We start from the raw sequence: 27,200 nt of genomic DNA, 5'->3' as shown, positions 1-27,200 counted from the left end.
ACTCACCTCGTATCCTGTGACCCGACTCGTAAACAAAGACCTGTATCAGCTTGTGGGAGCAGATCTGGAATTAAGCAGACAGCTCAGGAGAAATGCATGCAGAAAGGGAGCAGTGCGCTGAAACACTAAAAGTCCCTTTGCCTGGGTAGCTGGTTTTGCAATGCACAGCCTTGATTTTGAAAAAGTAACATGAAAAAGATTCACAGTGCTCATAGCTCTTGGAAGAAGACACCACAGAAATGAGCACTCAGCAGACTCAGTAATAAAATAACAACACAATATTGAATGTTACTCAACTGAAACTCCCACTGTAATTCATAGGTTTCATTCAAGTAAATAAATCAGTAACAAGTAAAAACATTACAAGTCATCCTCTACTTCAGGCAAATTACATTCTTTTTTCTCTACTGGAAAACACACACACACAAAAAAAAACACCCTTTCAAAACCAGTGTAGAAAATTTTTTTAGAATAATATTTTACATCCCATTCCTCAAAGCTGTTTTTGTCTTTGTCAATTTTCTACAGTTCTGTTACCAAGCACTGTTCTGTACCAGTAGAAATGTTCTCTCAAGTAATTTCCACTAGTGAACATATGAGCAATAACAAATGAGGTCCTTTAATTATTTCCAGGTTTTTCCAATAAGCAGTGTTGGCAACACAGCTCTTAGCTCTGTGTCCATCATACAAATAACAAGGCAAGGCCTGTAAACATGGCAGGGGTGTCTCTACTTTCCTGTTTGTCTAATGGACTAGCAGGAGGAGTAAGAAGGAAACATATAACTCAGTGGTGGGTGGGGTTTTCTTGTCAACATAGGACAGTTTTTTTGGCTAGGAGTCATTTATCCATACATACATATACTGTCTTCAAGGACACAACTTACAGCTTCCCAACTTGGTAATAAGGAAAAATTGAACATTTCCAAGGATGCTTCTTCCAAAACAAAAACTGATTTTTTTTTCCCCTTGAGGCTTGAAATGTGGTTTTGTGCTTTTGTTCTCAAACCCTGTTTTCTTTTATGTGTGGAGTTTTGCTTCCCTCTGCATTTATGGGTTCTGCTTGGGTCCAATATTGTTTCTAGCATTTGCTTTATAGGACTTAGGGCCCCACAACCCTTGATGTTGTATTAATGTGCAACAAAAAGCTCCATGCTACCAGGCTGTATACAGAAAAAGACCAGACTGGAAGGGACCCCAGCTTTCCCCACAGAGAAGTATAGTTTCACTTGATGGCTTCTGGAATGAACTTTGCCTGTTAGATTTTATATAGATTTTGAATAAATCCTCTGAGTCACAGATTTCTTATTGGAACAATAGAACAATATAGAGGCCAGGGGAAAATTTGGAAGAAAGTATGGATTTTCTTCCCTGTCATGGAGCCCAGATTCCATATCTTTCTCCACATCCATTTTGTATGGCACAAAGGGAACTCAATGACTGAAGTAGCAACTTCCTTTGCTACTTCACAGTAGAAATATTATTTTGCTTCCTATTTTATTTCCCTATAGATCAGAAAAAATTCAACAACACTCTACAACAACTCTCTTTCTTCTGTGGGCCTGGAACAGACTGCAGAGAAAGAAGAAATTAAAACAGAATAAGAAGGAAATTAATTGTAAAGAGGGTAAAGTTTTCCACACAACTCTTCCATTTAGTGTATGCCAATTTGGTGTATGACAATTGTCATCTACAGACTGTAGATGTACTACGTACTGTCAGTCAGAACTTGGTAATCTATCTGTGCCATCTAATCTCAGACAAAACTCCTTGAAACATGCACAAATTGAGAAAAGTAATACAAGATCAGTTAAAATTTGGTTTCCTTTGGTTATCAGCTACAGTTAATATCTTCAGATATTGTAGTTGTATTTCAACCAGAATCAGTCGCCCACAACAGCCTGTTGAGCTTAACTGTCTTGTTTGAATATTTAAAAACTACTGCTGCCTTTTGCCCACTTTCATTATGTTAATTTACATCTGGTGCCCAAAAAAGCTACATCAACAATTCACAGCAATAATGAATTCATGAAGTCCAGCATGTCCAAAGAGAGATTCCTTCAGGCGCATTAAGTCAGCAGTTCATCTCTCCAGGGACATTTTCTAATAACAGCTCAAAAACACTTGCTGAAAACACAAGCTTTAGCTCTGAGTATGTCAGGAAAGCTTTCTGCATGCAGTTCTGCCCAGAAGCTCCAGGAGACCACCACCATTCAGACCTGTGCATCTTTTGAACATCTTCCTGTGCAATACCTTGGACAGCCCTACTGCCTGTTACAAGCCAGGGACACACGGCATGAGCAACCACCTGACAGAAAAGGAACCAGATATTCCACTGTTGCCAGCACCTCTTTGCAAAATGCTTGAAGGATCCGAGGCCCTTCAAACAGCACCTTGTGGCTGAAATGCTGGCTGGTCACTCTCCAGACACCTGAGGGAACAGCCTGTCTGAGATGCGATGAGCAACATCTGTCATTCAAGGACTGAGGTAAAGGGGGAAGCTTCAGTGTTGGGTTGTATAAGTGCCTAGCTTCAGGTGTGAAAAGGGATGAGCAGCAAGCCCAACAAGCTGTCACTTAACCTGGAAACCCAATTCATTATGCTAAGAAACTTCTCATTGTGCTCTCTATTTGTATTCTTTTTAGGTCATTTTACTCTCAACAGTGCAATCATCCTGTCTTTGCCTGGGAAATCACAGACAATTCTACAAAGCAGAGAATAAAGAGAAAAAACAAAGTTTAAAGATGTCCAAGCCCTTCATAAAATGCTTAATTATGGCAATGCTGAGAAGAATAACAGAACTCTAGACAAGCATTGAATGGCTCTCAAGGAAAATTGTGAATTCCTCAATATATATGATACCCAAAAATGTCAGTTTGGACTTGAACTCACATCAAATATCTTTATGTCAAAACCACTATGAACTGAACTGCTTAGAACAACTATTCTGCTAGGATATCTGACTTCTAACCAGGTCTAGGTTTTTGCTTGAAGAAAACTTAAAAGATCAACAGCCATTGTTTTCATTAAAGAAATCATGTAATTAGAAGCACCACAAGTATTTCTGTGTAGGATCATTTGATACTAACCATGCTTTTTTAAAAAAAATCTCACCAAAACAGAGCAAGAGATTGGGAGACAGAAAAGTATAAAGAAGTAAAAAGCACAAACCAGAAACATTAAAAAGAACAATGAACACAGCTTTTTCCTGTATCACATATGTACATGTGTACATAATGCATTTCAATCTGTAGGGTTAAAAAAGAAGAATGCTACTTTGCGCCCTTACATTTACAGCACCAGGGAGCCTGGATCTTATAGTTAAAGAACTAGATAAAAGTAACATAATATTCGGAATTCCCTAGGAAGTACATTCAATTCTCTTAATACTGTCAAATAAGCTGGGGATTTGGATTTCACCCATTTTGAGAATTGTTCACTGCAAACATTTTATTACCTCACCAAGTTTTATGGACCCTATCAGAACAGCTGCGATTCACTTCACTTGCAGCAGAGGAAGCTGGTAATAGCTCAAAGATTGCCCCCTTCATTTCATAAACCAATTAGGACCTGGATCCTACGACTGGAGCAACACAACCCCTTCTTTTACTGGCAAAATTCCACTTCATTTATGTGAGCCCAGAATAAACGTCTCTGTTCGCAGAACACAGATGCTCATAGCAGAAAATGTTTCTAAAACACACTCTCTAATTTGTTCCTTCTTCCAAGGAACACTTTTCCTGCACTCTCAATCTACCTGCAGGTTCTGTCTAGCCATCAGTTCCTTGCTCAACTCAGCAATTTTTTACTAAACATAGCTAAGAGAATTTAAATTTATGGTTTACCACATGGAACTTTGTTAGAGGGTCTCCAAAATGACAGATTTATTTAAATTACTTTTTTTCTTCTAAATCAAGCATAATTTCATTTTTGTAAAGAACTAATTTTGGTAATGTTGTCATCTTAGATTTACCCATGCCTTTGATTCATATTGTTGGCGTTTTGGTTTTTTTTGTTTTGTTTTTTGGTTGCTTTTTCTTTTTTCAAATGCTATTTGGCCTGACCATAAGTATAAATAGAACCATATATATGCCTTAAATGGAACTGTACTGTACCATTGATTTTGAAAGTCATCAATTCGTAAAGAGGCCTACTTTTACAGGTGGTAAAATAGGATCCATACACTTTACACAAAGTCTGTAATTCCTGTGTTTTCCCTCAGGCACTTTCCTCTGAACTATTGTAATTGGTTTGCAGCCAGGTACCAGCATAGGAAAAAAAAAAAAGAAAAAGAAAAAAAAAAAACAACCCGAAGTGTTAACACTTTATTAACTTATAGTGTGTTTTTATATTCCTTTGGAAGTATTCAAAAAAGACACTGGCAAGACAAATAATGTAAAATCAAGGCATTCTCTGTTAAGGACATCAGTGCCAATTCCTTTATTGAAACAGATACAGTCATCATTTCTTAGTGGGTAACTAATCTTTATCAGAATTCTTTGCACATAAAGGTCTTAATTTTTTACTCATTATAGCCATTGTGTCACCTCCAGCAAGCCTTTAAGCCCTTCTCTGAACTAACATGGTGTAAGGCAGCACCCCAAAGCTTGCTGCTTCTCTGGAACCTGTGAATTAGTTGCTTAAATGAAAATAAATTTTTTAAAAAGCCTTACACCAAACAAAGTCTGTATTGTTTTAGTTAGTGTTTTACTGCAGCTTAGTTACCTGTCAAACAGGCTGACACTTGGATAAAACACACACTGGAATCATGCATCAGGGCATGTTAAGCACAAACCTGTGATGAAGAGCAGAGCTATGTGATTCGGCTGTGCAGAGCCCTAATGATCTTTTTCTGGTCTAGGGAAAGCTTGATTTGTCATATCAAACCCGCTGCAATTCTGAGATCCTCTTCCATCCAAAAATGATTTTACATCTGTTTTAGTTCAAAGAGTCATATAAATCAGAAGCTCTGCCCATAAATTTTGATGACACCTTTAAAGAAGATTTATACAGTGTGTATTATATATATATATATATACGGGAGGTATGTAAGAGATACCAGCCACTAAAATTAAGGAATCAATGCTAGATTCTCCAAGTTCTATATATCATATTTAAGTTCTATTTATGACTTTCTCTGATGTGAGAGCCAACCAATGCATATGAAAGCTCAGTATTTCTGTTCAGATAAAATTATGGGTGCAGTACATATTCTAACCTTGTTTTCCTATCGTTCTTGGGTGGGACAAGCTTTTCAGGACAAAAACATTATGATCCATTTCTTAGAAATCACTTGCATGAGAACTGGCTTAGGCGTATTTTCACTGCCTATCTCAAACAACCATCAGGAGAGGGAGAGGGCTGGTTTCTTCTCATAACACGATACAATAATCCTAGTCAGAGCTAGTGGGCAGCAAGTCCTACAATATCCCTTACACTTTTTGGTTTTGGTGTTCTTGCTGTCAGAAAGCAACATTTCTAACAAACTTAAAGTAGAAAGTATGAAGTGTAAAACATTGTGTTCATTAGGCTATTTATTCATCAAGACTATTTATTACCTGGCTAATGATCCTCCTTTCAGTCCCCCAAAAGTTACCTCGATATATGTCAGTATTTTCCAGCCCCTTCCTAGACCTTACAGAAAGGAAAAGTTTTTTGAGAAGGCAGAGGAGTATATTCTTGAAGATAGAAGAGAGGTGTTGTGAACAACCACTGGTTTGTGCTGTGCCTGGCACACAGACTGGCACTGTTTGCTTTTTCTCTTCCTGACTCAGCAGTATGAGGAAAAATTGAGTCAGCAACTCCTGAACATACAACAGCAGAGGATGCTGGAGAGCAGACAGAGCTTCTAAATATCACAGACAGAGCAGCATGGTTCGGCCTGCAGGCCAATGTGTGGACCTGGGCAGCAGCTTGCTAAAAGGGATGAACAGCTCGAAAGGGTCCAGCTCATTTTCTCCCTCATCACCCTCTCTGTTAAGCTAAGCTATGAGACAACTTGTTCCTGGGAATGGGTCACCTGTAATAATTTCCTAAGTAATTCACCTGAGCTTCCCACTGACTTGTGGCTGCTGCTCACATGTGGCTTGATGGGGTTCCATATCAAGGCTGGCCAAGATCAGTGTGGTAGAAGAGACTACAGAAAACAAGTCTTAGCATAGAGAGAGGAAAAAGAAGCAGGGCCATTAAACAGGAATTAAAGCCCAACTTTTACTACAAAGACAGGAAAAAAAATTTGCACAGAATGACAGTGTCAGATGCTCTGTCTTCCCCTCCCCTTCCAGTGATCTCACTGCTGTTCTTACATGCTGCATAATCAAGGCTATGGAATGGACTTGATCAAGCCACTGAATGGTCATTTGGTGTTTCATCCCTCACTGCACATTTCTTCTCATCTCACAACATACTGTGGAACTTCAGCTCGAATACATGAGTTGGAACAGAGGCTTTTAGCACAGATTTCCTGGAAAGGGAACTAATCTTTGAATTTCATAAAAGCACATCATTCCATGGCCTCTTTGATGCCACACACTCCACCAACTTACTAAGACTTTAAAGAGACAATTTTTCTTGGATGTACAAAGACCCTTCTCAGTCACTCGCCTATTCCAAGTGCCTTCCAGAGCTAGCTGCATTATGGAAGGGTTTCTGCCTGTGATTGTCTCTTACAGAAGCCTTTTCTGTTTTCTTGAGCTATAAAGGATGATAGCAGGATACTCTGAAAACTCAACCAGCATTTGCAGTCTCAGATTTTGCTATGGTGAAACTGCTTTGCTTGCCACAGAGACAATCTGTCCTGAGACCCTCCAGTTAAGACAAAGAAGTTGTTTTTTTTTTTCATTTTCCAAATGGCCAAGGTCACCAAACCTTTGTTAGTGCCACTACATGCATGGAGTAGTAATTTTTTGACTATTCCATTTCCTATGCCCTTTTGTTTGAAAAGTCTTCAAACCCATGAAGAGATGAGAAACTGGAACCAGAGAGACACACGTGGCACCATGAGAGGCAAGAGAGAAGAACAGTAAGGCAATGCATAGGTGTTAAATGAATGCTGCATGTGGGGACTGAAAGGCTGTTCTCCCATTGGTACCATGATTCTTCAGAACATCAAGGCACCAGAAGCATCTTCCAAGCTCCTTTTGTTGCTTTCTTCTACCTGCTTGCATTTCACCAAATGTGGTTGCAATTTTTCCCGTTTGATGCTGTGCCAGAAGACCATCTTATCTCGATTAAAATGCTCTACAACACTTTAAAAACAGATAATCTACATCACATGGTTAGTGTTCTATGTCCACTTTGGAGCCTGAGTTCATTGAAACTGGACTCACTCTCACTCTCCATTTACTACAATGTTAACCACTTGCTGCATCTGTGACAATCCTCCATCCTCCCATGCTCTTTATCAGCTGCAGAGCTGTATCAGTGAGTTTCAAGCTGGAATAAATACTATTTAAGTCCACCACTAGCTTGAAAAACTAGCTTGAAAGCAAGTTACCTTCTCTGTGAATGCTGTTAGGTTGCAGCTACCTACAGTAATTGATAGCCTGAAAAATACATCTTTCCTAGCCAAAGATGTATCCAGATAGAGCAACCACCATGCTGTGTTGTCACCAATTTGTCTGCCCAGAACTCTCTCACACACTGCTGTATATTCAGTCACAGAAAAAATTGAGTTATTTTAAAAAGAAGACAAGCACTGCTATTGTACAGCCTAGTTCAGAGTCCCATATCTTGAGCTGATTCAGCTTATCTGCTTTTCTATACCTTTGACAAATGCATGTCTTATATCATTTTTTTCTTGCCTTCCTCCATGTGCCATACTGCTTTTCCTCCATGTATCTTATCTAGAAATGATGTGCTATTAATCAGCCAAAGACACCCTTCACTGCTAAGTGTTCCTCAACTGATTTTTCATCAGCACAAGTAGTTACTAGTTCCAGCATTCCTCCCACATGCTGAAGGCTTGGCTGGGAGGGAGGAGGGATGGCAAGGAGGTTAGAGACTGCCTCACCACATAAATACTGTCAGGGACCTTTATACCAACCTGCTAGCTTGCTGTAATGCTAATGTTGCTGTTTGTTCTCAACAAAAGGAACATGGTGGGAGGAAAGTGGGGCTGCACCCTGTCTTATTTTTTAAGTTAATAACCTTCATGCTCTTCCTTTTATCTGATTAATCTGGCTGGGTGCCTGTTCAGTAGTAGCTGAAGCTTAATACCTAAAACAATGTGTGGATATACATTGTGCCAGTAAGGCTTGCCCAACAATGCACATTCTGTCATGTTTTCCCATGCCTTGTGTCAATATCTCATTTTATGTGCAAGCCCCCAGAGCAGGGGATAGGAAAAAAGAGAGGCATGGAGGGAGGGAGGGAGAGGGTTAGAGGGAGAGGGAGAAGAAAAAGAAGGAGAAACGAAAGTAGGGAAAAATTACACCCCTTGGGAACATCAGCTGCTACAAACTCGCCCACTCCTCACCATGAAACGAGCTGTGTGCAGGCACAGGTGGGTCCCATTCTCTGTTACTAGAACTCAGCCTACAAACAGGGGCTAAATGAAGACTTTCATTGCTGTTCCCTGTTTTCATTGGACCAAGGCCATCATAAACATTTGCAGGTGGCTTGGCCATAGTCTGACACTAAAATATTTGTGGTTGTGATAAAAATCAGAATATTGCTACAAGATGGTTCTATATAACCTTCAGGGCCTGATCCTGCTCTTACAGAACTCAGTGAGAGTTTTACCCAGTTTCTCTCTGCTGGTTTTATTGCTCATTAAAAGGCATTTTCCCTGGCACAATTCTTCATGGTAAAGACTCATCTACCCTTTGGGGCAAATTCAGATTATTTCTAAAAAAGGGAAACTCAACCAAAACCCACTGATTTGAGGTTCTCAGAATTGTGACTTGTTAAGTAGCTAAACAACTCAACTTTGCAAGGCTAAATCAAAATGACCAGACTTTGAAGACCTCAAATAATTTCTGAATTCATCTGGATTTTTTTTTCCAGTTGTTTAATACCAGAACCGTTGTCCAGTTTGTATTTCTCATGAATGAGTCGTGGATATAATTCTTAGCACATTTAGAAGGATAAGATGAAGATAAATGGAAATGACAAGATATGTTCTCTAAATAAGTAAAACAGACATCACAGGGAAAAGACTGAAGGAAAAGAAGACAAACAAGGATGGTCAACACTTTGGCAAGTAGAGGAAGTTGAAAATACAGCAATTATCTCCTAGGACACACCATGAACAAAAAACAAAACCTCCTAGGAAGAGGGAAGAATGGGGAACAGAGTACGCTGGAGGTCACACCATAAGTCTCATTCACACACCAACTCACACAGAGACTAAAATGCTGACAATTACCTCCCAAGAAAGCAGCTTTAGACTCAGACTTAGGAAACATTTGTGTGATTCAGTCACAGGGAAGAATTAAGATATGTCATGACAAAGTTTCCCAAGTGAGACACACCACTGACTAGGAAAAGGCCTTTTTATCCTCAACCCCACCAACTCTGGAGATTCTAATCACCATGGCCCTGAACCAACACAAACCTAAAACCTGACTGACAGGGTCTTGCAAAACCACATGCAGTTTTTTTCTCATTATATAGAAACAATTGTTTGGAAGCCAAGTACAGTCTTACATAAAACACCTCACCACTGAGTATTAAAAGTTGTTTGGGGTTTTTTTATGCTTTTAATTAGGATCATAATTACCACTAGACCTATTAAGTCACAATTTGAACAGGAGCTTAATCATCCTTAACGCAAATAATGGCATTAGTTAATGTTTTTCTTTCTAAAACTGAAAAAACCCCTGTTTCTCCCTCCTTCCCTCCCGCCCAGCCCCCTTTCTTTGAACAGAATGGGACATATATAAAACAACTTCACTGGATTCACAGGTAAATGGTATTGCATGTGGATTCAGCAAACACTGTGTTTTGACAAGATGTAACATACACAGAGGGCACATCTATCAAATTGCTTTACATGACCCATTCTACCAGATTTATATATTAAGAACCAAATCCTGAAATAGTAATAAAAAGGAAAATAGAGGAGTTTGGCCAAGAGCACAAAACTAGGGCAGCAGATGGAATCTGTGCTCTCTGCATGGCTGGGCAGCCCAGAGCTCAGTGCCATGGGCCATGCCAGCTACCATGGGAGATACAGAACCTGTGGCCTACACCAAGAATCTTGAAAGAAAACTCAAGCATAACTAGAATTTCAGTTTTCAAAGCCAGGATTTCACTTTACAGTTTTATTTTGAAAAGACTGAAAGCTGATCATCAATTCTTTAGATAATGATGGGGGACAGTGACTGCTTTTGCATATATCACTTAATTGATGTGACCAAATTACAAATGACAGATAATGAATCTATACTGCTGCTTCTTTCTTGGTCCACTAATAAATCTTTTTATCCATACATTTTCATGTATAACCCCGCCCCTGATTTCTCAGAGCTGGGTGATGAGAAACTGTACCCTCAAGCCATCAGGGCAGTTTCTGTACAATGAAAAACAAGTTATTGTGACTTATGAGGATCTCATACTCACTGGAAGTAACCAGGTGTAAACATATACTAAACATGGGTGGTTTTGCTTATACAGTTTTCCTGATATTAGCACTCAACTGGCATTCAAGCCAATACAATAAGCATTCATACTGTCAATTTATGGTAATAAATATGGATCCATCATTACAAATTGAGCAGCTATTCACATTGTGCCAAACTCTGTTTATCTTGATGGTCTTTTTGCCTTCCAGCATTCATCATTCAAACAGAGGACATAGGAAATAACTCAATCCCATAGAAAATCCAGAATTGCCATTGAAGGAAGTTAAAGATCAGCTTCACAAAAACAGTTTTTCTTCCCAGAGCACTTATAGAAAAAACATGCACTATGATCATAAGAAGATTAAAAAAAAAAAAACTGGATGCAGAAAGTAGGACTTTCCAGTAAGTACAGCATTCTGTCCTTTTTGAACCAGTGTGCCATATCTGGAGTAACCTGGACATTCCCCACAGCCTGCAACCTGTGCTGCAGGGGTCCTGGCTCATCCTGGCAGGTCAAGTGCACACTCTGTAATCTCAAAAACCTCTAGAACATCTGGGCCGGCATGCAGCTAGACCTTAAGAAGCATGAGGACATGAGGACAACATCTGGTCCTACAGGCACGAGCCAAAGAACCAGAGAAGTGAGAAAATGGAAAGGGACTCACCCAATCTGCCGATTTGTGGAAGGTGCTTGTGTAATGACAGAACTGGACTGTGGAGACGGCATGGCTTGTTGAATCACAACGCTGGTGTCATGGTTTGGCATCCTTGTGTTTGTCAGCTGGTGGGATCCAGGTCCTGCCATTGCTCCTCCAACTGTGTTATGCATGGAGATATTCTGTGAGATGAAGGGAAATGGGAGACGGCGGAAGAAAATGAAAATAAATAAATAAATAAATTAATAAATAAATAAATAAATAAATGTCTTATCTTGGTTTTCTGTTCTACAGGAATTCTACTAGGAAAATGAAAGTATCAACAACATGAAAAGTTACTGGCTCCTGGTAAATCCCAAGTCAATAGATCTTGTTATAACCAACAACAATAAAGAAATGAAAAATAAATATTTACTTTCACGTGAAAAAATACCCACAGGTTGGGTAAAAATACCCACAGGTTGACTAATCACTCTTCTGTGATTCTGTCTTGTGATATATACTGGGGATATTTAGCACATATTTCTCCTAACTGAACATGATATGAGCACATGACACCTTGATTTACTGCATGGACTGTTTACTGTGTACTGCCTCTGCTTAGACTGACAAGCAAATCAAGTTTTACAGCCCCAGACTAACAAACAGTACATGGCACATCATGAAACAGCCATTTCTATTGGCCTCCATAGATTTTGTAGAGGAAAAATATCCCAGAGGCTTAGAACAACACTGTATTTCACCACATATAACCTTTGCTTCAGGTAACTCAGAGCTCTTAAAAAGTTCTTTAAAACAAAACAAAAACAACAAAAAAAAACCAAAAAAAACCAACAACACAGAAGTTCACAGATAACTCATATCTGCTGAGCAAACAACCAGTGAGAGACCAGGATGCTGCTAAGGAAGGAGCCATGGAATAGGACTTCTCTCCTGTTATGCCTGTACACACAACACACGCTGCTGCTAAACCGCAGGGTTTGACTTGGCCTGCCTTTAAAAACAAACAAAGCTCTCAAGCCAGAGATAAGCCACAATGTATACATATGAAAAATACAGTAACCTTAAGAGCATTATTTTTCCTATCAGGCATCAACGTGTGAATTGTTAGCAGCAAGAGGAAAAGAAACTTTCCATTGTCACCTCATGCTAGGGTGAGAAAAACAGGGACAAAAAACCCCTTATACACACACTGCAACTAAGACTCACACAAAGCACCTTCCTAACCACTGCAATACTCAGGATTAAAAAACAAAGTTCTATTTCATTCAAAATTCAAATTTATAAGTCCATTTGTCTAGGAAACATATGCAACCACTGCAAAATATTGGTAGACAAAGCCGGTGGGAAAGGAAACTCAGAGCTCTGATCAAATGTGGAAAACAGAAGAAGCACACATGTTGAATCCTAGACCTAAAGAAAGATTGTATTATGAGCCAAATAAAGAACTACCCCTCATGGAAAAAGAGAGCAAATAATTAGAGGACCCAAACTGAAGGCATTAGCTGTTATCCCCTTATCTCCCAATTTTATATATTTCATGTGATTTCCCAAAAGAGTGTGGACACAGGGATCTCTGTTTCTTTTACAGGAGTTGTTCCAGTCTTCATTAACACATAAAGAGGCAGAGGTGCTGCCTGCAGTTGAATGGTTACACCACCTCACCTTCAGTGAAGAGAACCCAGCTTTGAGTTCCTCTTACAGTAAATAATTTACACACTATTAATCAGGTCTAGAAGCTCCTTATTCACTTAAGTATTCTCTTAAGGAGCATGAATTGCAAGAGGAAGTCAGACGAAAGACCTTAACTGTAATATTTCATAGCACAGAAGAATGTCATGACCATAAGGCAATAAACTTAGATATATGAAAACTTCTCCTAAAGAAGTTCTCCCTCACCTACCACATACCTATTAAAATGTCACTTCTTCAACACATTACTGGTTTCTGATGAAAAGCCTGTTCAGTTTAAAAAAAATATACATACAGCCAAATCTAGCTCAGGATTCAAACCTGGTTTTTTGATCATGGCCAGATTTTGCAAAAACAGATTTAATACTTATCCGTGTACAGTCAATATTTTAACACGATCACTTCCTAAAGTGATTTCTAAAGGAACCATGTATGGTGCCATGAGTCTGCAAGGCCTGGAAGTGGACAGGATGGAAATCTATCACAAGCCTTAGACAAGTGGTACCCTGGACTTTGTTGTACCATGGCAGGGCAGAACTTAAAGATTTAATATGAGATTCCTGTGCTCCTAAATTAGGTCTTTCCTTTCTCTTTTCCTTCTTTTTCAATTTTCTCCTATAACTACAGGCTCTCTAAGGTACAAACAGATGAATTATGTTGGATATAGAAAATTTTGTTTGCCCGTAAGACATTGTACTTGTTACCTTAAATACATAAACTTCCAACAATGTTTCAAAATTTCACCAATTTCCAGTAAGCTACATCTTTTCAAAAAGAAGGTTGAATGTGTGATGCATGGAAAGTAAAAGCAGAGTGAAAGCCTGTCAAAGCTTTCAGATGTTCATTCTTCTCAGTAATGCAAGCACTGCTGTTGGGTAAGCGTATACCATGCTGCCAAGTGAAAGCCTAAGGTTTCCCAACAAAATGTCAAACTCAGCATGACTCTAACATTCATAAGAAAAGGATTTGGCAATCTCAGCATAATTTACATCAGTGAGATGCTTGTGAATCTACAGAAAAGTTCAAGGAAGTTAAAGTTTAAGGGCAGTAAGTATGCTCCGAAAGGCGGCAGGAAGGTACCGCGCAGTAGACCTGACACTAAGCCCAGCTGATCTCGCTGTGTGCACCATGGCGTGCAGAATGTACCACCAGCACAGCAAGGATAGGCTCATTGCACGTGTGATGCAGCCAGTCTTCAGAACTCCCAAAATGGTTCCCCTGTTATGAGCTCTGGATCTGGATCTGGATGGGATATTAACAAGCTCCTTGCAGACTCAACTTTGGGCCCTTACAGGAAGAGGAAAAAATTCAGCAACATTGACTGAAACTGAGACCTCCATTTCATGTATTGAATTGTTGTTTGGTTAAGTTGCTTCCAGCTCTACTTTTAAGGAATTCTTCATGTTCTTCTACCAGGCATCCACGAATAACATCTCCTTTGACTCCCCTTATCATTATGCTCCAGCTCTTAAGCCCATGGTAAAGATTATTTGATACTAGGTGTGGAGCTCCCAGCATTCCAGCTCGGAGAAGTCTACATGAGCAATGACACAGACCGAGCTCTCCCTCTGCTTTTAATGTTCCCAAGATCCATCCATACTCTGAGAGAGTATGACAACCACACACACTTGGAGTTTTCTCAGGTATCTTCTCTACTGTGCCTAAGCATTAGAAGAGGGCATATGAACTTATCTTTATTATCTATTTTATTAAACTGAACCTAAGTTTTCACACAGGGAGCAGGGCACCCATATGTCAGGAGCTCCAGAGACACAAAAGACATGCTCTTAAGATTAATTTTGTGAATCTTAACTAAGATCCAATATATGAAATGGAATTTGTGTCCTTTAGGACAAAATTTTATCCTCACTAAAGTTTCCAGTCACTCCCAAGGAAGCAGAAACTAGGATTATAACACTGAAGAGCTTTTATAGAAATGCTCCCCTCACCCACGTGCTCATGCAGTACTCTCCATCAGTATTTAACAGTCAAACAAATAAACCCAAAAGCAACAAACCATATCCACAAACCACTTTTAAATCAACGTGTTCATTCTTAACCTTTCCAGATGCAAGAGGAAAGCGTACAGATCATCATCATATTAACTTCTCCCCAGTTACACTTCATGGCCCATTTTAAATTCAGACTTTGAAGAAAACATTTGAGCATTTTTCTCCCACGTGCAACCATTTAAGTTTGGATAGACAACACACTTCTTTTTTCCTAAAGGCTAAAAACTTCTTGAAGTCATGCTTCCATGTTCTGGTGGAGAGGATTACACATCACTCCACAAGAACACACACCCTGTTGGCAAGCAAAGCAGAGAAATGACAGCTACACAAACACAAGCAAAATACACCCAGACAGTCACCAATTCCCCTAAATCCTGGTTCTTCCAGAGAAACACTCACCCATTTCACACAGCACCACTTCACATCGACCACCATCTACTGAACTCAAAGGATGAAGACAACTGATCCATCCTTCACTATCTACTGTAACACTCTGAGTTTCAGAGTTTGTTTGTGGTTTTAAACTATAAGATCTAGTTTCTGAACCAAAGTCTGTTTTTATTTTCCTACTCTTATCTTTTAACTGTGAGGCTTACGAAGAATTGTAAACACCAGTTTTACATGAACTGCAGACTCTTCTGGATTGTTCTGTGTAAACTTTTAGATCAACAGAGCTGTAACCTACAACCAATTGTACATAAAGGTATTTTGCAGGCTTTTATATAAATTCTCAAGTCAGAAGGTGTTTTCCATTAAAAACGGAAATAAAATTGCAGTTAATTTAAACACAAACAAAACCATTTTTTGCACACATTTGTTTTATGCAAAATGTCATGTATCTATATTTTCCTGCACAGTAACTTAAAAGATTTTCACATAGTTCAAGAAAAAGGCATCAACTTAAAAAAATAGAGAGATAATCAAATATACAACAGTACTTTAGAATTTATACAGCCTGTCCTCTCAATGAATATACTTTAACAAGAAAAAATATTCTAAGACAATACACATTTAAATGGCAGCTTCATGGGTACTTTTAAGAAGTGCACAGCCATATCTTGCCTGATTACTGAGACCCTAACCATAATATATAAAAGACACATGAGTGGAAGCCTCAAGTGACACACTCACTCACTGCACATACTGCTTACACAGACTAAGAACCTGCCAGCTTAAAAACTTGGAAGGCATTGTTGTAAAGAAAATTATGCATTAAATGCAGCAAATAAAGGCAAATTTCAAAGTTATTTTAATCATGTATAATCTCCATCAAAATTACTGAGCCTCTATGAATTCTCTCCTGACAGAAGAAAAAGATAATCTCAAAACAAAAGTTAGCAAGTCTCCCCAGAAGCAGCACCAATTCATTTATTTTCTCTTGACTCAGATCAGAGTGGAAGGAAAACACCCTCACACACCAGACCATCACAACTATTTCATATGCAACTGGCAGGCAAAATCTAAACCCTTATAAGCACAGAACTAAGCTAGCTGCCCACTCAGGGCCAGTAAACACAGATGAGGAACTAGGAAGAAACCAGAGATAAAAAATGAATTATGTTACTAATGCAATTGAAGGTTTACAGGAAAAAGAAAGTCTACTATCAAGATTTAAATTTAAAAAAAAAAGTTCTATTATACAAGAGATGGGTGAGTATAAGTTTGGTGGAGACTGAAATGCAATACCTTTTCCTCTTTTTTTTAAACTGTAACATCTGTAGAGCTTTGAATGAGGAAAAGCACTAAACTGGAGAAAAAAAAAGGATACTGAAAGAAACTGCTGGAAAATGTTGTGTAGTAACATTAAGCATAAGGACAAAGCACTATGAAGATCTTATTGAAGACCACTAAAATCCATTTAACTTCCCTACTTAGCAAGAGGTATGAAGTCACCGAGTGAGGCTGACACATAAAAACACAGAACTCATGCCAAAGGATCTATTCCTCAAAACATTTCAAAGAAAGGCAAATGCTCACTTAACAGCTACCTGATAAAAATGGCACATTACAAGAACCAGCAGGCATGATATATCCCAGAATGGGGAAAGACTCTTCCCTGCCCCCAAAGTCTCCCCCTAAACTGGACCCAGCCAGCTATCCACACCACGCTGGAGACTGAAAGGCCAGGAGCAGCATGGGTGTATCTGACTTCTTGAACCCCAGGCACGGCTGCTCAGTCAAATGTTATCAACCTGATCTCCAAAGGGGTAAAAATGTAAAGAAAAATTAAACTCCTTACTCAAGAATGACAAGTAATGATAGGCAGATGGGGAAAGAAGGGAAACATTGCTCTCACTGAAATCATAAAGCTTTGAATCTGTACTTATCAGTCTCAGCCACTGGTTTCCAATTTTTTGGATCACAGACCTCTGTCAACCCTCTGAATTTCACACAGAGCACTCTGTGCTCTTATCATAAATTGTGTAATTAAGGCAAGATGGTTCCACAGACCAGATGCAGATGACTTACCACAGCTTTGCGACCACCAGCAGTTCACAGACCAGAGTTAACTGCCACCCAAATACGGCACCGGAGCACCGTGACTAGAATTTATTGGCAAAAAAAGATAACATTTCCAAAGGTATCTATGAACTTCAGTTACCCTTGTCCTTTTTTCAAAATGTCTTCAGTTTTTGGAGCCTTAGACAATTACTGCTAATTAATAGATCAGACTTGTGTGCTGGGACTGGCAGGAGCTTTGCAAAATTTTATCCTAAATATCTGTGTTGGAACATGCAGGGGAACTTCTTTGTTGTTTTAAGTTAGGATGGATTATGCTTAAACATAGACATGCTGGCTGCTCCTTAAGAGGTACAAAACAAAACAACAAAAAATCATAAATAATCTTTTTATTCTTTCAATAGCTGATCACATGTTATCAGAAAGGCTTTCTGAGATACACTGAGTGATGCAAGCCTCATCTGCTAATCTCCAGCAAACTACACAGCATGCTAAGCAGCGTGGCACAGGACACAGGACAGACATATGAAGTGCTAAGCCAGGTATAAGCCATCTCAAGGCTCTAGCAGTCACCACTGTAACTCAAAGTCCAAAGGGCCCATTTAAGCACTACTAATCCTCTTAAGGCTGCTGCCTGAAGGGTGACAGCCCTGCACAAAATCTCTGTAATGCTGCTGGTGCTGCAGGCCAAGCTCTGGCTGCCCCCACAGTGCCTCTGCCCCTCGGGCACCCAGGGAGCACTGTCACCTCCTCCGGTCCCTCCCTGGCACCTGCTGGGGCAAATGCCCATGAGCTGCTTCCAAGGGCAAGAGGAGCCTCCATGCCTGCCCCCCACTTTGGCTGCTCTGATAGCTAATGCTCTGACTCCTCTGATACTGTGAACAAAATGCAGGATACTTAGAATTTTTGGTCTTTTATCTTAATTTTTTTGACATGATCTAATTACAGTCATTCAGTGGTGCCCTCTAATTATCAGTCGAAATGAATACTGAAAGATGACCCTTGTCTTCCACAATTCCCTCCCCACTTCCCCCACTACCCTTCTCGTGCCCTTTACAGCATGTCTGTCCAGACTATGCTTGTAACACATGAAGCCTTCTTTACATACACAGTAAGTAATATATGGTGTACACCAGAGGTACCCATGATAAACCACTTACTAGAGCAAAGGAAAATAAGTGATGTAAAGGAACACATTTTAAAGGGGAAGGAAACTTTGGAAGATTGGTTTCACCAGAGTTTGAAAGGAAATAGCTTCTCTATGGGAAAAGATGACATCAGATTGCATGCTTATGTCTTGAAGTTTCCTACAGATATTTCCCATTTCTCCTCAGGGTTGCTTGTTTCATGCACAATTACTTGTCCAATACAGCCACTAAAGCAACACAGCACAAAGAGCTTCTTCTGTTCAACTAAAGATCAGTAGCACTAAGTGTGCAAAGCCCAGTTTGGGCTGCTCAGGGTGTTTTGCACTGCTAACACCACATCAACTCCTGCTAATTGGGAGGCTAAAAAACAGGGGAGCACAACTGGCTGCCTGGCTCTACCCAGTTCTCTCATTCTTTATGCAAAAGCTATAAACTGACTATTTCATTTCTTCTAAGTTGCCTATTGTGACATTTATAAACAGGAACCTGGCAGCATGTCAATGGTGCAAACTGATTTCCTTTTCTAAATACAATTTTAAAAAGCAAATAAACAAGGTTATGCCTGCTAATGAAACATTATATGCCATGCTGGAGCTAGTTTTTCTCAAATGTATTCTCTAGAGCAGATGGAACACCAATAAACACAAAACAACAAACCCTTTTATAAAAAGCATGTTTATAAGAAAATACATTCTCCATAGAACTTTGTCTAAGGCAAAACTGACTTATATCTGTAATGTTATCTCAGGGACAGAATTATGGTCCCATTAGATTGCTGTAAACAAGGGAGCTTGCCAGGCATTTCAAATGGAGGAGTGCTGCTAAAAAACATGAAAAGAAGAAAAAAAATTGCCATGATACTTACTAGGTGTAATTCCTAAAGGCCTTAGTTGAAATAAGGCCTTATTGTGGTAAAACCTATATAGACACATTGAGACAACAATTGCCCACAAGCCTCAGAGTCCAGAGACAAAACAAGGACAGAGGAAAGAAGAAAAAGAGAAAGTGATTTGTTCAGCCAAATATCAGGACTCAATGCAAGGGCTCTTTTCTACAAGTCCAGTGCCTTGTCCTTTACTTTGCATCATTTCCTTGCATCTAGTACTTATCTATGAATTGAAAAGACCAGAAAAGGTTAAATAAATAGATAAAAATTCAAAGAAACAGAATTATAAGCTCTACTTGAGTTTTTTCCAGCACTATCATTTCATTTCTGTAAATCAGACAGAGTGCATATACTAAGTGGGTACTCAAAGAACCTTCTCATAGTAGGTACATGTCAACTTTTGCAGGACAAGCAATTAGACATCCAAAAGCAGCTGCCAGATCTGGAGGCCAGTCAGAGGGTAGTTGAAAACCTGGCTTTCCTTTCTTTATTGTAAGGAGTTTTGTTTTTATCCATCATGACACAGAAAGCTGGGAGGGGGAGGGCGGCACTCCTCCAGGAATTGCTTTAAACAAGCCTTTGATACTGCTAACTGAAGGCACTAGGCTTTTCAACATTATGCAAACCATTTATAATCTGTTAATAGCAAATTCACAGAGACAGCACTTTGGCATCTAAATTTGTTGTATTTTATTTAAAGCTTCTTTGAAATTCTCATCATTGATTTCACTGGCATAAGTTATTGGCATCATGCATGAGTTACAGCCCTGGCTGTTGACTGCACTCAATGACCAGAACATTTTTTAGACAGAGCAGTTGGTAAAGAGAGCAAGGATGGTAGCAACAAAACAGCCAGTGATTTTCCATTCAGACATTTTCAAGCAGAAAACCAGCAGGTTAAACTTTTCTGCTAGGAAGTCAAGTGGAAGTGCTGCTACCCTGGTAATAAAATGCATCTCCTAAATATTCTGTTACCACCAACCCACTGTGCCAGCTGTGTTGGGGCAGGCAGGCTAGTACTACATGGGCACTCAAACAAAAGGCTGGGAAAGGTCCAGGAGTGAAGGTTAATGGTGGTCTCAAAAAGACCCAGACAAACCATTTACAACATAACAAGAGATCATAGGTTTAACCAGTGAAGTGGGTTTTCAAGTGAGCTGGTAGGAAAATCATCTTGATCAGTGAAAATCGTAAAAGGAACACTGAGATGTCAAGTCAGGATCAAGTTAATTCACCAGGTCTCCTGGGAAGTAATCACAAATGCAATAATGCAGTTTTGCAGGATCCACAATCGCTTAAATTGATTTTAGGTTGATGCTTTGAGAGAGGAGAGCTAGTTTAGTTTAGATCTTGAACTGAAGAAACTTAAATAAAATTAAATACATAATTTGGAAGCATTCAGAAAAAAATTAATAACCTTTGTAGCCATAAAAATTAAAAAGGGTAGGGTTTAAAAAGCTAAACATAGTGTCTACTGAAGGCAAAAATGTTAAAGGAAGTTCACTTCTACTGCGTACAGCAAGGGCTACTGACAGAGATTACAGGAAAGTGTCCTCTGAATCCTCAAAGCTGGTAAGCAGTCTGGTTAAGGAGAAGCAGCCCTTGTCCACCTCTGCCTTGGTTTCAGCAGGTGACAGAAAGGCAGGGGAAAAAAAAAAAGTAAGACTAGGAGAATAAACATGCTTGGAAGAAAGATGTGGTCCTTCTGCAAGAAGCAGAGTTTCATCCACTGATGAAGGCGTGTGACTTAATCTTACACAAAGGTGGAGATGTCTAGAAGAAGAGCTATTGTAATTGGGAAAAAGAACAAGTAAGCAAGCTGGTATGGAGTGTGGACATACAACTTCATGGGATGGAGACAGAAGAAAAAGATCAGAAATATAATTCCTTGGACAGAACAAACATGTTTTGCAGGTTAGGTAGGCTGGGAACTGCACAGCCATCCTTTTCCTCACCCTGGTACAGATTTACTGCATGATTTTGGTCAAATTACTTCAAATTCTTCTGCCTTACATGTAAATTAGGACAAAGACCTTCAACAGCTACACAGTGCTTGGAACTGACAAGAAGGGAATAGCTTTTAGAGAAAAAAACAGTGTACCTGGGAAGGCACTGTAACACAGCAGTGACAGAGAAGAAGAGGGGTTTTTTGTAAGAGAACTCCACAGACTTTAAAGTAGCATGCATTTCAAACCCACAAAAATGACAAGAAATCATAATCAAGATACTTTTACCAATGCAGAAAATAGTTATATGATGAATGCAATTAGAAGAATTGCGAGACAAAAGAACAGTTATTTGGTAGCTGTAAACATGAGAGAAAGACATGTAAATGAGTAAAGGAGAATAATGACTGCATAATCAAGTCCAGAAAGTCCAGACAGCATTGCAGGATCTATTCTTCAGAAAAGGAGAGCTCGTCATCTGCAGAAAATTGTATCCAATTAAAGGATTCCTGGCTGTACATCCATTATGGGCACTAAACATTGTGAGCCATTTCAGAAGAGTCAGGCTAAAAATCTTACTGAGGTTATATAGTTGTGGTGGTGGTGATGAAGGGGGTGAATTCTCAGTTGTAAAAGCAGGTTATGTTTGGTTCAGCTTCTTTTCTGAGTGGAGGAAATGGAGAGAAAAACAAAGAAGCTGCACTATATTTGATAATGTTAGCAGACAATCATCCAGATGTACACGCTTCCAGTCACACTAATTAAATGTGGTGTGGAGCCATCCTGGGGAAATTACATACCATTCCTTTGGAGTACCACATGCTTCTGAAATGCCTTGGTGAAGTTCTCACTGCAGCTGAGGAGCCACCATGCTCCTTTGCCTAAGTAAAAAATTATTCACCCTCCTGTGTAATTGGTCTTCCTGGTGTGACCCAGCCAGACAGATAACTTCATTCAAGGAGGAAAAACATGATTCAGGCAGGAGTTTCAGCTAAGCCATGAACGAAACAGGGCAGGCAGACATCCTTGAGCAACAACCTAGCTGCACTTGGAGAACTGTTAATTCTGAGTGCTCTGCTCCACACAGCAGCTTTTGCCTAGAAAGTGGCTGTCAGTGGGATGTTTACAACCTAAGCAATGTGATACCTGAAAGCTGAAGAACAGAGAAGAGGATCAGGAGTTCCAGCCTGGCCCAAGTAGTACCACGATCCTCTGTTCTCAAGAGAAGCTAGCTCCTGGGTATCAGCATTAAAGAAGAGCAACATTACCCTTCAGCCTTGAGCACTGCTCATTTTAAACCAACCTAACTTCCATTTTTAATACACAAGACTCAAAAAATAGCTACTGCAGGGTCCAGGAAATGCTGCCTTGTTTTTCTTCATCACCAGAAAACAACAGAATGGACTGTGCTGTGGAAATCCATTGGACCACACTGTCTAAGCAAAAGGAAAGAGGTTTTCCAGTAAGATAGTGCTGAGAAGGTGATTCTGTGTGTGTTTTAGCCTTTCTGCCAGTTGTCTAGGAAAATTACAGTGGCAAATCCCTGACACAGACAGTACGAAATATCACAGTCTTTACCATTCCTGCTGATTATATTAGAAAAGGCAATGTGACCCCTGTATGACATTCTGAAAGCCATTTCTCGAACATTTTCATAACTGAATGCTTGAACTCATTTCAAATGCTTGCTACAAATTTTCATTTTTGAAAACAAAGGCAGAAAAGCCAGAGCTCTTTGTGACTCAGTGGAAGGTCTCCTTCAAAGCACATTATCCCACATTTCTCACCTACAGCTGTGACAAGGTTTGCAAAGCTGAATCCAGTGAGTCTGGATTGCTAGAGCTGGCCCAGAATTTTGCTCAGAGTTTCCATTTTCAAAGGGCCAAACAAGAAAGCTGATAAATCTGTCTGGATTTACTAATTGAGATTAATTTACTAATTGGATTTACTAATATTACTGTGTAATAAGACCAGAAATTTTAATTCTCTCAATGAGATTTATTAGGTATTGGCAGGGATGCATATGGAAGTGTAGCATCCAGAGAAAAACAATTCAACAGAGAAAGACAGAAAAGTAAACTCAATGAGGTTCAAGGCAAAACCATAAAGAATAAAGATTTGTGTGATAGTAGAGAACATACATTGTTGTTCTGTTAGATTATTTGCTTAAGGCAGAAATATGATCATCTGAATTTTAATAAGATACGGTGAAGTCTGTGATGTAGGGAGTCCAAAATGATTATTCTTCCTTCAAAAAGGACAGACAATGTACTACCCCACAATACTTGGTCTGTCTCTTCTTACAGTAAACATTGCTAATGCTCCTGGAGAGGGGCTGACCTTGCCAGCCAATTACATTATGCTAATTTGTCTGTTACTATAACTCCTACAGAGGCATTCACAGCTCAGAGCAGGACAGAGATTTATATTGTCTCTTCCAAGCTGCAGACTGTAGACGTTAATGTCTCCCTCCTTCCAGCTACAACTCCACATGGCAATATCTACATGCAGTGCCACTGTACATTGAAAGAGACAGTTATTGCCAGCTTTATTCAACTTAGAAGTCAAGCCGTGGTCCTACTTTGCCCTTTTAATGTGTCACTCTATCTCAGAAAGCATATGCTTGGTAACAGCTGTTTTCCTATGAAAACATATGGTTTCTCATATGCTTTTGAAAATACCACAGGAATGTATTTGCTTGCTAGATGCTAGTGCTGTGTCTCTACATCCAGCAACAAAATCGTTGAAATTAACTGAATACTTTCTATGTTATACTCATGTGTCGTAAAAATACCTGTTGTTTTAAAGAAAAAAAAATCACCCAGCTGAAAAGATTTAATGTCAAAATAAGCCTCATAATTTAGAAGTTATGTGCTCTACAGTATCACTTGAAGATGGGATCCAAACACTAGTCTTCTGCCAACATATAGCAAGTAGCATGCTTCATGCAAGCAGTTTATAGTCCATGTTCCTTCATGAAAACAACAGCTGGTAAGACCTGCCTCTTCTAAGCTGCTGGAAAGCTCAGAAGCTTCCCTAGCATCTTTCAGTTGAGATGTGATAAACAGAGTATCAAAAACAATTGAGTCACAGCAGCTTATAACAAACCCCTGTCCTTCAAGTAAACCACAGCATTGTCCTTTGCATGCTTCTTTCTCTCCTTTCATAATATTTAGGGCAAGCTAAGAGTATCCACACAGCCAGTCACATGTCAGAAAAGGTAGCTGATTTGTCAGGCTACTTTAACTCAGATGTGCTCAGTCTAGGGTCAGGTTAAACTGAAAGCTAAATATTTGAGTAAATAAAAGTTCTGGCTGGGGTTTTGAAACCTATTTCAACATCAGCTGACACAGAAACGGACATAAATATGCAGAAAGTTTTCCAAGTGTTAGAAAGACAGGGAGGTTACAGATTGGCAGGAAAACAAGAAAAATGCAAAAACATGGCTTACGACAAGGTCTTACAGAAAATTCCCTTTGGCGCTGAAAAGAATTCCACTGGAATATTTGTAGAAAAGAAAGAAAAAATTATATTCAAACTAGTTCATGCTGTAACACCAACAAAATGAAGAAAACCATCCAGTTTTACTTCCAGATCTTCTGAACACACCAGTATCTAGGTGGCATTCAAAAACTTCTCATGCAACTGAAAAGATTTTACACCTGTGTATTGATGGCATTTAAGCACAGGGTCACAACAAAAAAATCCCCGGTCACACTGAAATGTTAATATTTTATTACCTATTAACAGTGAGGGGGCACCCAGAAGTCCACACAAATCTGTATCACTGACTTTACAATTTCCAGCAGATCATGTTGCAGTGCCACCTGCAGTTAAAGCCCTGAGCCACAGGCTGGCTTTTAAGGTGCTTAAGCACACGTTGCAAAGAGGTCAGGAAAGCAAATGAACGGCAAGAACTGGTGAAACTCCTGTGACAGCTTGAGGTATGGCCCTCAGGCATCTGCTGGGCCCCTTTCCATGGGTTCTGATTCCCTCCTCACAGTCTGTGAAAGGTAACACCTGCCTGGTGGGCACACAGGTCACTACGAGCATCCAGCGTTTTGCAAACTACTGGCAGATGTGCAATAAACCCACACTGACCTTCTTTCTAAAAGCAAGCAGCAACCAAAGACTTATTAATATGCCCTGGGCATAGGAGATGTAAGAAAACAGGTTGATTTCTTGTGAAACTGTTTCTACCAGCTAGGAACTAATGCACCAGGGACAAAAGTAAAAAGCCCTTAGAGGAAACTAATAGAGGATGTCTCACTGGAAACACAATGGTCCCAAAAATCATACAAGCCAAGGGACTAGAAATACACCCTTTTCTGACTAAAAAATAGTTTGTAGTTATCAAATAGACGTATAACCTTGTTCATCTGGTTAGACACTGCAAGGAAATTATGAAACCAGCTTACAATAAAACCTTCTTAATAGTGCCCAGAGCTCTCAGTCCCAGAAGGTAACTGAGACACCTTTTACCTAAGGAGACTCTTAAAAGCTCAGATGAAGAAGAAGGTCAAAAAGCCAAGAGACAAAGAGTTTTCATGTTGCACTGGTCATATCTGCTACAGAACAAAAATATCCACCATGAAACCATATTTGCTTCTTTTTGTGTTTACACATTCAGAAAGAAAGGAGGAGGACAAAAAGAATAAAATCAGACATAGGCTGTCATTCAGAGGCTACTAATCCTAACAAATACAGTAAGATGCTCCTTTTTGACCTCAATTTGATATCCATAACTCCAGTTCTTCACCAGAAAAAGAAGAGGTTGATTTACAAATGCATGTCCAGTCTGTACAAATTTATGCAATAGCTTTGTGTAACAACAGGTATTTTCATAAAGCACAATGGTGTGAAGAGACTTAAGTGTACATACAGTAAAAATGAAATCAGCTGCTTGATGAATGAGGTATCATTCATCACATACCAAATAAAAAGTAATAAAAATATTTGTAGAATTATATTGTTAACCTGCATTTCTCTTCAGAATCAGAACTGGCTTTTCCATGAAGCCAGTTAATTTGCTCATAATGATCAACACATGATGTATCTCTGAAGTCTCCAAAATTAAATTTTCTACTCATTTTCCAGCTGATGAACAAAAGGAAACTGCTCTTCCTACATAATTAAGTTAGCTTATATTCCTATCATGAACAGTCTATACGAGGCTGTATCTGTACCAGCTATATGACAAATTCTCATTTATGACCTTGTTATGCATGTAGAAGAAAAAGTACTCCTAAAAAACCATTGAAAATCACACTGCATATTCCAGAAAATAATTGCCTCAAAATGCATATTGCATTTCAGCAATTTGCATATTCAGCAAAAATGACCTCACACTAGAGGTGATCTAAAATTATTTTACATACAGATATTCATTGTCTTGAGCAATATTTTCAAAAGATGTAATTAAAAAAGAGCCTAGTATGAAAATACATTGAAGTTTAAACTTTCCAATCAGTTTAGTGGGTTTACATGAGCAAAATTGGCCTCTCTGTGAAGCTTCAAGTATTTCTCCATTGCAGGTGTAGCTTCTGATTATTTCTTTATTAACAATTACTGGCAGAAGGTTATCTGCCTGACAGGAGAAGGAACAATTTAAAATTACCAGAGTACCACATTGCTTTACATCCCAGAAAGGGTGAGGGTGTCTAACTGGCAGAGTTCATGGAAGTGACAGGGATCCAATCCAGACAATGCCTGTACAGACAGCACAGGTTCCTTGGTTGCTCAGCTCTTTCACACTGCATTAATAGTGTTTGAATTCATCAACTCTGGAACAAGCAGAATTATTTTTTTATTTTCCTGGAAAACATGTTGTGGTATTAG

At 39.3% G+C, this 27,200-nt stretch overlaps 1 protein-coding gene across 2 annotated transcripts in view; it reads right to left on the bottom strand.

Moving 5' to 3' along the window:
• The window catches only part of CREB5 (cAMP responsive element binding protein 5), a 254,644-nt gene that overhangs the window by 159,416 nt on the left and 68,028 nt on the right, over nucleotides 1-27,200 (bottom strand). For both annotated transcript variants that reach the window (XM_064413119.1, XM_064413110.1), the window contains one exon: nucleotides 11,228-11,400. In XM_064413119.1, coding sequence (XP_064269189.1) covers nucleotides 11,228-11,400 — 173 coding nt within the window. The remainder of the gene's footprint in view (nucleotides 1-11,227; nucleotides 11,401-27,200) is intronic.

Source organism: Passer domesticus, chromosome 1 (assembly GCF_036417665.1).
Source record: "Passer domesticus isolate bPasDom1 chromosome 1, bPasDom1.hap1, whole genome shotgun sequence".
Lineage (NCBI taxonomy): Eukaryota > Metazoa > Chordata > Aves > Passeriformes > Passeridae > Passer > Passer domesticus.
This window is presented reverse-complemented; position numbering and strand designations above follow the sequence as displayed.